The sequence below is a fragment of the Nycticebus coucang genome, chromosome 20, assembly GCF_027406575.1.
Source record: "Nycticebus coucang isolate mNycCou1 chromosome 20, mNycCou1.pri, whole genome shotgun sequence".
NCBI lineage: Eukaryota > Metazoa > Chordata > Mammalia > Primates > Lorisidae > Nycticebus > Nycticebus coucang.
In genome coordinates this window covers 46,675,268-46,689,947 of record NC_069799.1, presented here as the reverse complement: position 1 = coordinate 46,689,947, position 14,680 = coordinate 46,675,268, and the positions used below count along the sequence as shown (strand labels likewise).

Below are 14,680 nucleotides of genomic sequence, written 5' to 3'. Positions count from 1 at the left end.
ACGTAGCATAGGATCAGTAGGCTGTACCCTTTGTGTAAGTACACTCTGTGATGTTTGTACAGCAACGAAATGGCCTAACGGCACCTTTCTCTAAATGTGTCTCCATTTTTAAGGGAAGCATGATGTATTTGGGGGTTGTGAAATCCTCCTAATAATATATTGCTACCTACACATGTGAGAGGTATGGGTAGCTCCAAAGGAAATAATGTGATATGTATATAATTTCCGTAGACTAGTTTGGCTTAGGTATATACATTTAAAATACCAAAGTATGGCAGTAGTGAGGTTTTTGTTTTTTTGGGACAGAGTCTTGCTCTGTCACCCAGGCTGGACTGCAGGGGCCGTCATAGGTCACTGTGCCTCAGACTCCAGGCCATTCTTCTGCTTCAGCCTCCCCAGTAGCTAGGATTACACTGGTGGGCCACCATGCCTGGCTGATTAAAAAAAATTTTTATTTAATTTTTTTTTTTTTTTGTAGAGACAGAGTCTCACTGTACCGCCCTCGGGTAGAGTGCCGTGGCGTCACACGGCTCACAGCAACCTCTAACTCTTGGGCTTACGCGATTCTCTTGCCTCAGCCTCCCAAGCAGCTGGGACTACAGGCACCCGCCACAACGCCCGGCTATTTTTTGGTTGCAGTTTGGCCGGGGCTGGGTTTGAACCCGGCACCCTCGGCATATGGGGCTGGCGCCCTACTCACTGAGCCACAGGCGCCGCCCTATTTAATTTTTTTTAAAAGAGACAAGATCTCACTTGGTTGCTCAGACTAGTCTTAAACTTTTGGCTTCAGGCTGTCCTACTGCCTAGGACTCCCAAAGTGTTGGGATTATAGATGTGAGCCACCTTGCCTGGTGGCAGTACTATTGTTAAAACAAGTTTTATTAGTGAAATTCGGGAATCTGCTTGATATCATTTGTGACTAATACAAAGGTAGATGTATTATATGACATTATTGTCAAATGGTAAGACTTTCTTTCAAGTTTTGAGTATTTTGGGAAACATCACAGACAAAATTATACACAGTGCAGTACATTGCTGGAAACTAGCGTACTGTGTCAAGCACGGTTGAGTTCTAGATTCTTAATTGTAAGCAGATTCTTTCAGGCTCTGGGCAGTTGTTTGAGAAGTGTTCTATGCATGGTAGGGATCTCTGGCCTCCTTTCACTAAATGTCGGGGTACCTTCATCTAGAGCAGGGCTGTTCAGTGAGTCAGATGTGCAATTGTAAACACCAGGGGAACCAAAGAAGTGTACATAAATTCTAAGAGATCTTGTTGGTCTCATTGATGATTATGAATTGTAGGTAAAATGGATGTATGCAGCATGTTTAGGCACATGTGACGAGTAACAGTACCTTTAGTTCAACTTCTAAAAATAATACATAGATAACATCGCTTAAAATGTGTTGTATGTATTTTGGGCACTCTGTATATTAGCTGCCAACACCTGGAATTATTTTTAGTTATATGTACTATTTAACCAATCATATCTAACATTTTTCTGCATGTAATCAATATGAAAAATACTAGTGTGATATATAGCGTTATTTTTCTACTGTCCTTGAATCCAGTGTGTATTTTACACATACAGCAACTCTCAATTCAGACTAGCCATGTTTTAAGTGCTCAATAGCTATGTGTGGCCAGTGGGTATCACTGGATAACAGATCTAAAGGGAATAACTCTTCAGCTGTCAGATACAAGCCCATGTTGACACGTGTTCCAGTGTTTCCCTTTCTCCCAAGAGACCTGGTTAGCTGCAGGATTTGCTTTTCACTACCAGTTAGCTGGTAATATTGGCAATTTGCAGAATGACGTCAGTATAAAATGAAGTGTGTTGGTTTATGTGTAAAATTTTTTTTTCTAGGCAAGGAGTATCAGAATAGCAGAAACAGGGTTATAACCACCTTCAAATAGAAAGGAAAAAGCCCTCAACCGGCTGCTTCACAGGCAAGATTCCTAAGGAAAATTCAAGTTTGCTTCCCTAGCCTTGCATGGCTCTGGTCTGTGGCAAGTTGCACTTTCTCATGTGTCCGTTTTTTATTGTAGCCTCAGTACGCAGAACTTCACTTCCTTCTCTGTGTCCTCAGCCTCAGCAGGCTGCATTTCTGTCTTAATGTTTTTGCATTTTTATTGTCCCCTGAAACAATCTATAACCATGTTGAAATGCTTGCCTTGTGCTATTGAAGTTTTTATTAGTGCTCTGTTTATAAAGTTACATAAATTTTGAGTGGATTGTTCCTACTCTATTTTTCCCATAACACTATTTCGGTATGCAGTTTTAACAGAACTCAAGGTTTTTCAAGGAAAACATTTATCTTACAGCACCAACACCCATTACAGATGTATGTGGCTTTCTTGGTGGAATCCTTCCTTTTAAACGCTTATGGCCTCTGGGGTAGAGTGATAAGAGGACTGAAGAGGGTGGAAGGCAGTACAACAATGAGAGTAAAAGGAATAAGATCCTTGGGAAAGGACTAGAAAACACTAAGGAGTCTAGAGTTCAGTCATCTGTAAGAGAAGAGGGTATGATCATCATTGCATTTGACTTTGTAAACCAGTTTTTCATGAAGTGTAGCTTGTGCTAACCACACTGGAGTTATCTTGGGAGTTATCAAAAATTCAAGTCTTGAGTCCCATCCCATATATTATCAATTAGAAATCTATATTTCTTAATACACTAAAATTTGATATCCACTACTGAGCTTTATTTAGTCCTCCCTGCTACCAGCTATTGTTTGAAAGCAGTGTGTATGAAGGAAGGTATCCTTGAAATCTTTGATTTATTGTACAAGTATACCTAATTCCTTTAGTGTCTTTATTTGTATGAGGCACTAAGACTTCTGAGGACCTGGTAGTGACTTCTGGTGGTGGTTCTGAGTAAGGACACAAATATCATCATTTATCCATTTCATATCTACCTTTGGTTAAGCAATGGAAGGGAGAATTTCACCTTTTAAGACAGAGCACATAAGCATGCTAGACCATGTAAGCAGCTTTGCTTCATTGGGTCACACATGGATAGAACTATCTCTCACCAACACATACATTATCTTCCTTGAGTACTCATTGGATTTGGGATTGAAATTCTGGGTTCAGATTTTTTTGTTTGGTTTTGTTCTTCTTTGGGTATGTTACTATCCAGAAATCACTTATTTTTTCTCATGCAGCCTTAGGCTCTGAATTACAATAGAAATATAAAACTTGTATTTTTATCCCAAAACATGCAAATTTATTATGGGATCAAATACAAAAATTTCTGTGAGAATTTGACATAAAATAAGAGATTTCAAAGGAATTTTGTGGTGTAGCGTTTCTTTCAGGTATAACTTTGAAAAATCTTAACTCCCAACATTATACCAACTATTGAGGGTGTGCACAATCACTTGGCTCTTTGAGTGTTACTTTAGTCTGGGAAGGATTATATGGAGAAATTAAAAAGGAAATACCACAAAAATGGCTATGTGTAGGTTATAGCTTTTAATATAAGAAAATTAATTTTGTTTAGCTAATTATGTATTCAGGGGCAAGTCTGCCCTACCTTTTGTTCTTAAGAGCATCCCCTATGCTTTCTATAAAATCTCTTTTACTTGTATTTGGATTCTGAAATTGGTTTAAGAATGTTAGTTTAGACTTTTACTAAAATATCTTAATCTTGGGCCTTGGGCCTCACCTTTTTTTAAAGTTAAGTTTCATTTTTTGTTAAGCAGTCTCGATAAATGTGTTCCATAGAATGTGGAATCTGGCCCCTATCCAGAAAGCTTCTGTCTCTGAAATTGAGCCCCCTCTCAACATCTTGTTCAGTTTTTTCTTTACTCTACTTTAGAGAAATCTTAGAGTAGTGTGCTTTGATGATATAATCATCTGATATCATCTGATTATTATGCCATGCCTTCTGAAAACACATACACTAGACCTGAAAGGTAACTAATAACATCTATCAGGCTGCTTTAGCTTATTATGATGTTATTAGAGAAGACATACTATTTCTTTAGCAGTAAGAGCTTAATTAATAGGAATAACTGTCAATATTTGAATTTTCATTGATTTTTAGGAATAGAGGTCATTAGTTATTTTTAGGAATAACCAAGGTAGGATGAAATTCCTGGACCTTAAGCCTAAATAGAGGTCATTAGACCTCATTTGTAATATACCTTATGTTCATGGAGTACTCTATGTATCGTGTCTTTCAACAAACCTTTAATGTGGCACTTTGCATAGATTTAAGCATAGACCATTTTTTTTAAGAATGTATGCAGGTAAGCATCAGAGTATGTCATCTAAGTTGGCTTACTCTGGGGTTCATTTCAGTCAGAAGATTGTCCTTTCCTTCATTATTGTGGACGTATTTGTGGAAGTTTCTGTAGAAATGAGTAGGTCAGGTTCTGTGGTTTAGTTGTATTTAAACACTGTCAACCTGATTGTTTTTTTTTGGGGGGGGGTGTATTTTGTGTTAGTCTGAAAAATGGAAATTTCAGCAGTAGAGACCTAAGATTGTTTTTTGTTTTTGTCTTTGTTATTGAATGTTTGGGTTTTAAGACCATCTCCAGGTTCGAAGATTCTCAGGACCCATCCAATCTGTAGTCACTATCATGGCTATGACTTACTGCAGTGAAGAGGTACAAATCATAATCAGCAAAGAAAAAAGGCTCTGGGATAGGGAAAGTCTTCTGCTAGTCACACAGGATGCACTTTATTCCTTCAACAGCAAATGATGGCACAGTGGTGAAATGTTGTCTGTCAAGGAAGCACATTGGACCTTTCATACCCAAGGAGTTTATTGGATTTGGTTAGCCAGAATTTTAGACTCCCAGTAGGAAAGCAGATGTTTGCACAAACCTATGTTGTATGTACAGGTTGCTTAAGTGCAGTGAGCAACTCTTACCAGTTGGGGTTGTGGGAACCTTTCTGAAATCCAGGTTCCCTGATGTATGCCAAGGGTCAACTGTGTGCAAGTCTTCCTAAGGATAACAGTCTCTAGGATGCTGGATAAACTTTTCTGAGTTTATTTTTGACTGATTTCTTTCTGGTTATTCTTACAGCATTTATTAAAGGATATATTACAAAAGGGTTTCAGGGTGTTTTAGATACCATATCAAGATAAAATTAAGTATGTGATGAAGAAACCATGAGACATCTGAAGTGTCAAACTTCTTGGGAAGTCTCTTGAATACACTGACCTGCGTGTATTTAACCATTGTACTTGAGTAATTCTTGTTTCTTTTATGACATTACTAGCCTTCTTGAGTCTTTGAATCTGGTTGTAGCTTCCATTATAAGCAAACTCTTAGCCAAGGTTAAATCTTGGTCATTGCCTTTTCTCTTAACTTCTTCCATGAGCTCTTGGAATTATAATATAAACAAGGCAAAGAGTCGCCTACCTTGAACCTTTAATAGAAAAAAAGCTTCTAAATCCACATCTACTTATATTCTGCCTTCTAAATTTCTACTTCACACGTCTGCTCATCTGTTGACCTCTTGGATATCTAAAACCACATTATCCTCTGTCTCAGTTCACCTTTTCCCTTAGCTATTTAGTTGTTCTTAATGATTGAAATAATTGATACTTACTCATTCCCAGCTTGTGATACTAATTCCTGGACCACTGTACCATTTTTGTTACTTTCCACACTTTCAGTTTTTCAGCATAATAGTATCACCTCTCTATACCATTACCATCTCATTAAAAAAAAAACCCACACAGTTGAATTATGTTACTTTGTTGCTTAAAAAAACCCCAAGGACATGGATTGATAATGAAATACTAACATTAGATGTGTGGTAAATCTCTTTGAATCCATTAAAGTGTTTTTGCAAGCCTGCATTTTTACACTTTGGTTTTTCTTAAAAACAAACGAGGAACTGTCATCCCTGATGGTCTTTGAGGTGTACAGATTATTCATAAGATTCAAGAGTTACTTCTAAGCAATTTTTAGAGTTTGACCTGTTAAAAAGAGACTCTTGCTTTCAAAATGTAAAGGTGATACCAAGTCCCTTCCTGGAGACCTAAGTTTTTGAAAACGTTGATGCTGTTTTACTTAAAAAAAAATTAGCAAGTAGGAAGACACTATCTTAAGAAATTGAAATATAATTGCCAAAACATGTAATAGAAATTTTGGTTCTTACAGCATTTGAATTTTTGTGGCTTTTTCTCTTTGTACATTGTGCTTCTGTTTTTCCCCCAATAAAACTTTGCTTTATAGGGCGGCACCCGTAGCTCAGTGGGTACAGCGCTGGCCACATTCACTGAGGCTGGAGGGTTTGAACCCAGCCAGGGCCTGCTACAACAATGACAACTACAGCAACAATAACAAAAATAGCCATGTGTTGTCGTGGGCGCCTGTAGTCCCAGCTACTTGTGAGGCTTGAGGCAAGAGAATCACTTGAGCCCCAGAGTTTGAGGTTGCTATGAGTTGTGATGCCACAGCACTCTACCTAGGGTGACGCTTGAAACTCTTGTCTCTAAAAAAAAGCAAAAAACTTTGCTTTCTAAGACATACCAGAAGTTGCTAGAAATAATAATTGATTTTGTTCATCAAATTACAAACAACGTTGTTCCATCGCATATCAGGATGGTATGAATATATGGTTCTGATGCTTATGTAAAACGTTGAATGTAGGGATATTTGGTGATCGCTAGTATGATAGAAACCAGTTTAAACGTGAAATGAGTAATTTACTTTGTTCTTTATTTTTTAAGGGACCAGTTACTCTCCACAAGAAAATTCACATAACCACAGTGCTCTTCATAGTTCAAATTCACATTCTTCTAATCCAAGCAATAATCCAAGCAAAACTTCAGATGCAGTAAGTATTATAAACATGCCAGTCTAGATTTCTTTAGGATTGATTGCAAAAGAAAATCCACTGGCATGTCTTATTCAATCTATTGCCTTTTTTTATTTTAAAATGTTTCAATCACAGTTGACCTTTTCTTAATAGTATTTATTTAGTACTATAACAATCCTATTTTAGCCTAATGAGTCAAACTTACTAGTGGAACTGAGCGTAGTGAGAAGATACCATCTTGGTAATTTTTTCAGCATTCCTATACAAAGCAAAATCTTAACACTTGTGATATGTGGGATATAAAGAACTTAAGACTGAAGCTTCTGTAAAGTGGCTTAAATTAAGCTTGCTTTCTTTTCATAGTATATAAATTCCTTATACGTATGTAGCACATATTTCAGTATCTGCTATGTTTTGTATACCCCTGTCAGATACTAAGTGTAAAAGATCTCTGTCCCCAAGAGCATGAAATCCAATGAGAGGTTTTAAATATTTTCAATAGTTTAGGTTAATGAAATAATTGTTATTTAATTTGAATTTGTTAAAGTCACAGATTGAAATGAAATTGTGAATTCATTCAGCAAAATGTAATAAGGTTTTGATTTACATGCTAGCTTGTATTTATATGAGGAGGATGTAAAGTTCGCGCGCAATTTACTATTTAAAATTGCGCGCGAACTTTATGTCCACCTTGTATAGAGAACTAAGATAACGTGGACCACCTTAAAGGAGCTTTGTGGTGGAGACTGAAAAGTTAAAGAAGTCTGAACTTTGTATAACATACAGAGGAATAGCGCTTACAAAGATGTAGAAGTGTGAAATAGCATAGCATATTTAGAGAACTGTTAGGAGAAAAATGACAAGAGCTAAGGGTACAGAGAATACAGAGGGCCCAGATCAGAAAAGCTTGTATAATGAAAAATATAATCAGTAAAGTAACATATTTGTAATTTTAAAAATTAGGTATCAGTGTAGGAAATACATTATAGGAAAGAAGAAGAGTTAGAAGGCTATTGGTGTGGGTTGAATCCAACAGATTTTTGCCTTGGATATTTGGGTAATGATCATACCTTTTCATGAAAAGACCTTCAAGTTTTATTTATTTTATGTTGTCTGGTCGAAGCAATGTGGATAGTACATTTCCATAGAAAACTGGGACGTTAATTATAATATTTGGATAAAACTAGATGTAGAATAATTTTAAATAATTAGGGTTCATTTAGAAAAACAAATCATACTAGCCATTTTAACAGAATTTAATATGGAATTAGGTAAGTAGAGCTTTCATGTATTGACTAAAGGGAAATGCAAAGAAGGAACCCTGAGGTTCCTGATATTATGACAGTCATTGTTCCGGGCCATGAAGCAACAGGAAGAATTTGGGGTTATCTGGACTTAGTATCTTGGGGGAGGATCTCCACAGAGGTGGTGGTAGTCCTTTTTTCTTTCTTTTTTTAGACAGTGTTTCACTTTGTCACCCTTTTGAGGGTATGGTGAAGCTGTTCTGGTAGGGTGGTGGAAAGCTGGACACTGGAAACAACTGTGGCTGCTAGGTTTTTCCATTCTGCTGCCTTTCCATCATCTTCTAGTGCTTCTAACAGGAAGCTGGCTAAATAGAGGGTAATTTGGGTGTCACAGTCCTAGTATCCCAACTGAAGGACTGTGGAAAGTGGGGTTGGGCCTGAGAATACAGCTTGATAAATTTTCACAGGTACTATTGGATTCGTCATTTTCTATGAGATGTATGTGGAGGATTTTAGAACGAAACCACTCTTTTTGCAGAAAAACTAATTTACAAAGTAACACTAACCTAAAGTTCTTTTATCACTGACAGTTCAGATTTGCTATTTGTTTTTAGGATTGTGACAGCTCATGTGGACATAGTTTTAGTGTTATTAAAAAAAAAAGTAGGGAAAACAAATTACAGTATTCGCATTTTTGAGAAATGTATTAATCTAGTGAAATCAGCAAGAATAAATAATCAGTGTCAGGTATGCTTGAAAGATTCAAACCATAGGGATGTCAGGGAGTTTTAATTAGATGAGTGGAAGCTAGAGACTGTTAACTAGAATATATTAAAATGCTATGTGTTTTCTTTAGAATCAAGTTCCCTCTTCTGTAGATTTCAACTGTAGGTACATTATTAACCTCCACATAAGGCCTTTCACATTACATAATATACCCAGCAGGCATAACACAAAATTGCATTTACAAACTAAGTCACTTCTGATGGAAGTTTTTGAGTGATCAGTAAAACATAATCCTCCAGTATTTTCATAATGGAAGAATACTGATTAGAAATATTAGGTTACCCAGGTTAATGCATTGTTTTAACCCAGGGTAAAAGATGCAATAGCTAAAAAAGAAAAATTGAGTATTCCATCTCTTTAAGGATTTTAAGTTTTAAATCTGTCTTTAAAAATCAGTAACTACTGATTTAATCTACACAGACATTTTGTTGTATATGTGGGTGACTTATTAACTATTTAAAATCAACTTGAAATTATTTTTTTCAGGATTAGATTAAGATATTAACATGTAATGTGGTTCCTTGCTAAGTAAGTCCAATGACAGACTTCATTGTGATATGTTTAGCACAGAGCTTGGCTAATGGTAAATAATTTAGAAAAGCTTTTGAATGCCTCCTTCCTAATAAAAATCATGATGGAACTTACAGACATGTAGACTGCTGTAAATTAATTATGTATATTTGAATTTTTTTTTTAAGTGAGTTTTGGATTTCTTTATTTAGAAAAAAATTTGTTTGTTCCTATTTAAAAGCACTAAATATCTTACCTTCTGAGTATTCTGAGTCAATCTTAATTTGCTGGGAAGTGCTTAAATTCAGTCTGCGTTTGTATTCGTATTCCAGTTTCTCTTGTTAACACTTAAGTATCCTCTGCATATTTTGGAAGTTTGAGTCTCATTGATATTTATCACATTAAGAATTTTAAGTGAGAGTAAAAAAAAAAAAAGAATTTTAAGTGAGAAAATACTTTATTCATTTAAAATACTAATTCAAAACCCATTACATTTTAATATACATAATGTCTTTATGAAAAGTAACTATTTTCTAAAACAAAGTTAGACATTGAACACATTTTTAATGCCCAACTTAGAAGACACCTAAAATTTAACGTCTTCTTTTTCATTCAGTCTTTTATGATGTCGGATGTTTTGTTTAGCCTCTGGGGTAAACTGCATTGTGTGCTTATGATAGAAAAAGGAAGAAAAAAACAAAATCATCTCAGTGTTATTCTGAAAATAATTCGATCTTGTGAAAGGATCTCGGGGTTTCCAAAGGTTTCCTGGATAACATTTGGAGGACTGCTTCTATTAGAACAGAGGTGGCTACCATCTCAAGCCTAATTTAGGAAAAAAGTTAAAATCTTTGTAGGCATTTGTTTAAACTTAGTTCTCAATCTTGGTATTCTCTTTGTAATATCAAATTTGCCATTGCATATCAGCATTTTAAAAATTATCCCTTAACTTGAAGGATTTTCCTTTTTTAAATCTCCAGAGGATGGTGGTGAGGTGGAGAAGATAAGGTTGGGTAATTTAATGGTATGTGATTATAACGATGGCCCTGGAACGTATTTTAAATGTAAGATATTAGCTTGCAGGAACCTAGGATTTCATAGACAAAATCAGTTAGTGTGGTAGGCCATGCTCTTCAGGTTTCTGTCTGTGAACTTCTGTCTTGGAGGTTGTGCCAAGAGGTAAATTAACTGTTCTTTTCAACACTGTTTAGTTGAAACCAACCAACCAATCTGATTGGTTCTTTTTTAAAATCTTTCTGGTCTTTTTGTTCGTTCTTTTTCGTTTCTTTCTTTCCTTTCAGAAGTGGGTCACTCTGTCACCCAGGCTGCTAGGGTTACAGATGTGAGCCACCGTGCCAGCTTTAAAATTTTTTTTTTCTTAAACCAAGACTTGAGGTGAAAGAAGCAGCATGTTTAAATATTTTAATGCAAACTCTTTTATTTCCTTCAGGATGGGTTGGTTTATCTCCATCATTGTGTTGAAGAGCACTGGTTTAGACCATACTAACTTATTCTAGTGTCCTCTCTCTGCTACTGTCAATCTTACTCTATTTCTCTGAGTAATCTAGAAATTTCTATACCCTCTTGGCAAGCAAACCAAGCCTTCTGGATAACGTCCATAGACAAGATCATTTTCAGAGTAATTTAGGTACAGGGAGGGGTGGGTGATGAAGAACTTTCTGAATTTGTCCTTTTGTAGTTGGATTCCTAAGGCTTGGTTATAGCTTGATTCTGGAAGCTTAGAGGGATTGGGACTTCATTCTCCACTGTTTTAGAGGTTTGGAGGCGTGAGACTACTTTACTTTTGTGATCTGTGGACAACTTGTAAGTTCTCTCAGCTTGTTACCTAATCGATGAAGCTGGAGAAGAGCAAGGTGGTGAATAAAATTTATTTCCTCTTGAAAATTGTGCCACTCTACACTGTGGCGAACCCAGGATAGGCTACCATAAGTACAGTATGTTACTTCATTTTATTTTTCTCAAGTGGCTTAATTTAATCTTAAAATAGATTTTTAATATTTTAATGGACACACAATTATACATATTATATGGGTAAACAAAATGTGTGTAGTGTTTAAATCAGGGTAATTATCAGGTTGGTGCAAAAGTGTAATTTTTCCATTGTTGAAATTTGCCATTTGATACTGGAATACATTCTTAAATAAATGTGATTATGTTATACGTTATTTTAATGTGCATTTTTCGTTTTCTTCTGACTTAATACTTGCAATTTATATTTATTTTGGATTATAGAAATATTAGTTAGACAAAAAGAAAATTGGAGCAATTTTCTTACTCAAGTTCAAAATGGGTCGTAAAGCACCGGAGACAACTTTACATCATCAAGAGTGCCCGTAGCACAGTTATGGCGCAAGCCACATACATCAACGCTGGCAGTTGGAACCCAGCCCAGGCCAGCTAAACAATTATGACAACTGCTACAGAAACTAGCCAGGCTTTGTGGCGGGCGACTATAGTCCCGTCTACTTGGGAGGCTGAAGCAAGAGAATTGCTAGAGCCTAAGAGTTTGAGGTTGCTGGGAGCTGAGACTCTGTCTCAAAAAAAAAAAAAAGTGTATTTGGGCCAGCAACTGCTGATGAATGTACAGTGCAGTGGTGGTTCAAGAAGTTTTGCAAAGGAGATGAGAGCCTTGAAGATGAGGAGCATAAGTGGCTGGCTGTTGGAAGTTGATACCACCAACTGAGAGTAAACTACTCGATAAGTTGCTAAAGAAGTCAGTGTCGACCATTCTACAGTTGTTTGGCATTTAAAGCAAATTGGAAAAGTGGGAAACCTTGAAAAGTGGATGTCTCTTGAGCTTAACGAAAATGAGAGCAATCATCATCTTACTCTACCCAACAATAATGAACCATTTCTTGATCAGATTGTGATGTGCTAGGAAAAGTGGATTTCATACAAGTTGGCAATGACCAGCCAAACTTGCACTTAAATAAAAAAGTCGTGGTCTGCCACTGGTCTGATATACTACAGCTTAATGAATTCCAGTGTAACCATTACGTTTGAGACGTCTGCTCAGTAAATCCATAAGCTGCACGGAAAACTGCAATACCTGCATCGTGCATTGGTTAACAGGCCCCAGTTCTTCTCCACAACAATTCCTGATTGCATGTCATACAACCAACACTTCAAAAGTTGAACCAATTGAGCTACCTGAAGTTTTGCCTCATCTGCTGTATTCACTTGACCTTTTGTCAACTGACTACCACTTCAACCATCTTCACAATTTTTTTTCAGGGAAAAAGCTTCCACAACCTGCAGGATACAGAAAATGCTTTCCAAGGGTTATTGAATCCCGAAGCAGGGATTTTTACACTACAGGAAGAAACAAACTTAACTTCTCATTGGCAACAGTGTGTTGATTGTAATGGTTTCTATTTTGATTAATAGAGATGTATTTGAGCCTTGTTACGATTTAAAATTCATGGTCTAAAACCACACCAGCCTAATAGCACATCTATTACCTTAAACATTTATTATTTCTTTGTGTTGGGAACACTTAAATCCTCCCCTAGCTATTTGAAAAAATATAGTAAGTCATATTTTATATATTTTATTTACAGTAGAATCTCTTCATTTAACTTAAACTCATGTGAGCATGGTGGGAGGCTGAGGCAGGAGGATTGCTCGAGCTCAGAAGTTGGAGACCAGCCTGTCTCTACTAAAAATAGAAAAAACTAGCCAGGCATTGTGGGCACCTGTGGTCCTGGCCACTCTGGAGGCTAAGACAAGAGGATTGCCTGAGGCCACAAATTTGAGGTTGCTATGAGCTATGATGCCATGGTACCCCACCGTCCCCAAATCCCCCCAAACCTTAAGCTCCCTTGAAATAATAGTAAAAAATTCAACTAGTATATTTGAGATTTTATCAGATTTGCTGGGGCTCTGCAGGCACATAAGTATTCCATTTTTTGAGATCAGTTTTGTGAAAACTGGACTTTTTACGTTTTCTGATTTCAGTATGATATAAAATAAAAATAGCTGTTGAGAGACAATTTTTGAAAGATCAGTTTTAGTGATGGGAAAATGAGTGGTATTAGTCATCCTATATATTATATGGGACAAAATTCTACTTAATATTGTATTTCAAATTAATATGAGGGTACGAAATGTTTAGGTTACATTGTGTTCAATTATAAGGTAAAGTTCAAGTTGTAGTTGAGCCTAGGGGGCGTGCTGAACACCTTCACATTGTGCACATTAGGTGAGATCCTACCAATTGCCCTCCCTCCTCCACCCTCCTCCCTCTCTCCTTTCCCCTCCCCCTTGCTGAATTCTATTTGTATTTTATCATTGGTGTGGGCATGTAGTTATTTATATATTGGTTGAGTACATTGGATTTTTTTTTTCCATTCTTAGTTACTTTACTAAGAAGAAGGTGTTTCAACTTATAGTCATACCTTTTAATTAGTTTTTACAATTTTAAATGTTTTGGTGCCTTTTCACTAAGTAAATATGGGCAAGCTGTTTACTGCTATGAAGAATTATGCTTTAGAAAATTTAGAACTGATGAACTGTCATTTTATCAGTCAGTTGAGAGTAGGCTCCCTACTGTGTGTTAGTAGATTTCAGCAATTAAAATAATAGGGAGGTGGAGTTTTTTTGTGCGGGGGGTGGGGGGTGGGGGTGGGGGGGGACAGTCTCAAGGTGTCACCCTGGGTAGAGTACTGTAGTGTCTCAGCTCACAGCAAACTCAAATGCTTGGGCGTAAGCAATTCTGTTGCCTCAGCCTCCCAAGTAGCTGGGACTGTAGGTATCCGCCACAACCCCTGGCTATTTTTTTTGTTGTAGTTGTCATTGTTGTTTGGCGGGCCCGAGCTGGATTTGAACCCACCAGCTCTGGTGTGTGTGGCAGGCGCCCAGCCAGGTAAGAGGGAGTTATTGTAACACATTCTAAAGTAAAGACATTAATGTCATGTTTTTCTTTGTCTAATAAGCTAATATTAATCTGTATAATGGTGATCTTTTGTAAGGTTTCTGTTACCTTTTAAGGCCTTCATAGACAAAGGTCTTATAAAATACATACAGAGATAATTACATTTATATCAGGACATTTTTATCTGGTAACTCTTTCCCCAAATGTATACTTTGAAAGGCATTGGTATTCTTTATTTCATATCAAGTGATAACATAGTAGTAACGGTTTCTAATTAAAAAAATTTTTTTTTAAGCCTTATGATTCTGCAGATGACTGGTCAGAGCATATTAGCTCTTCTGGGAAAAAATACTACTACAATTGTCGAACAGAAGTTTCACAGTGGGAAAAACCAAAAGAGTGGCTTGAAAGGTACTTGCTTTTAATCTAATTTCTCTATCTTGATTCTATAGGTTAACA

At 36.6% G+C, this 14,680-nt stretch overlaps 1 protein-coding gene across 8 annotated transcripts in view; it reads left to right on the top strand.

Annotated features, from left to right (window-relative positions):
• WAC (WW domain containing adaptor with coiled-coil) overlaps nucleotides 1-14,680 on the top strand; it is a 105,693-nt gene that overhangs the window by 56,721 nt on the left and 34,292 nt on the right. For all 8 annotated transcript variants that reach the window (XM_053572192.1, XM_053572195.1, XM_053572191.1 and 5 more), the window contains exons 4-5: nucleotides 6,699-6,805; nucleotides 14,517-14,632. In XM_053572192.1, the coding sequence (XP_053428167.1) occupies nucleotides 6,699-6,805; nucleotides 14,517-14,632 (223 nt within the window). The remainder of the gene's footprint in view (nucleotides 1-6,698; nucleotides 6,806-14,516; nucleotides 14,633-14,680) is intronic.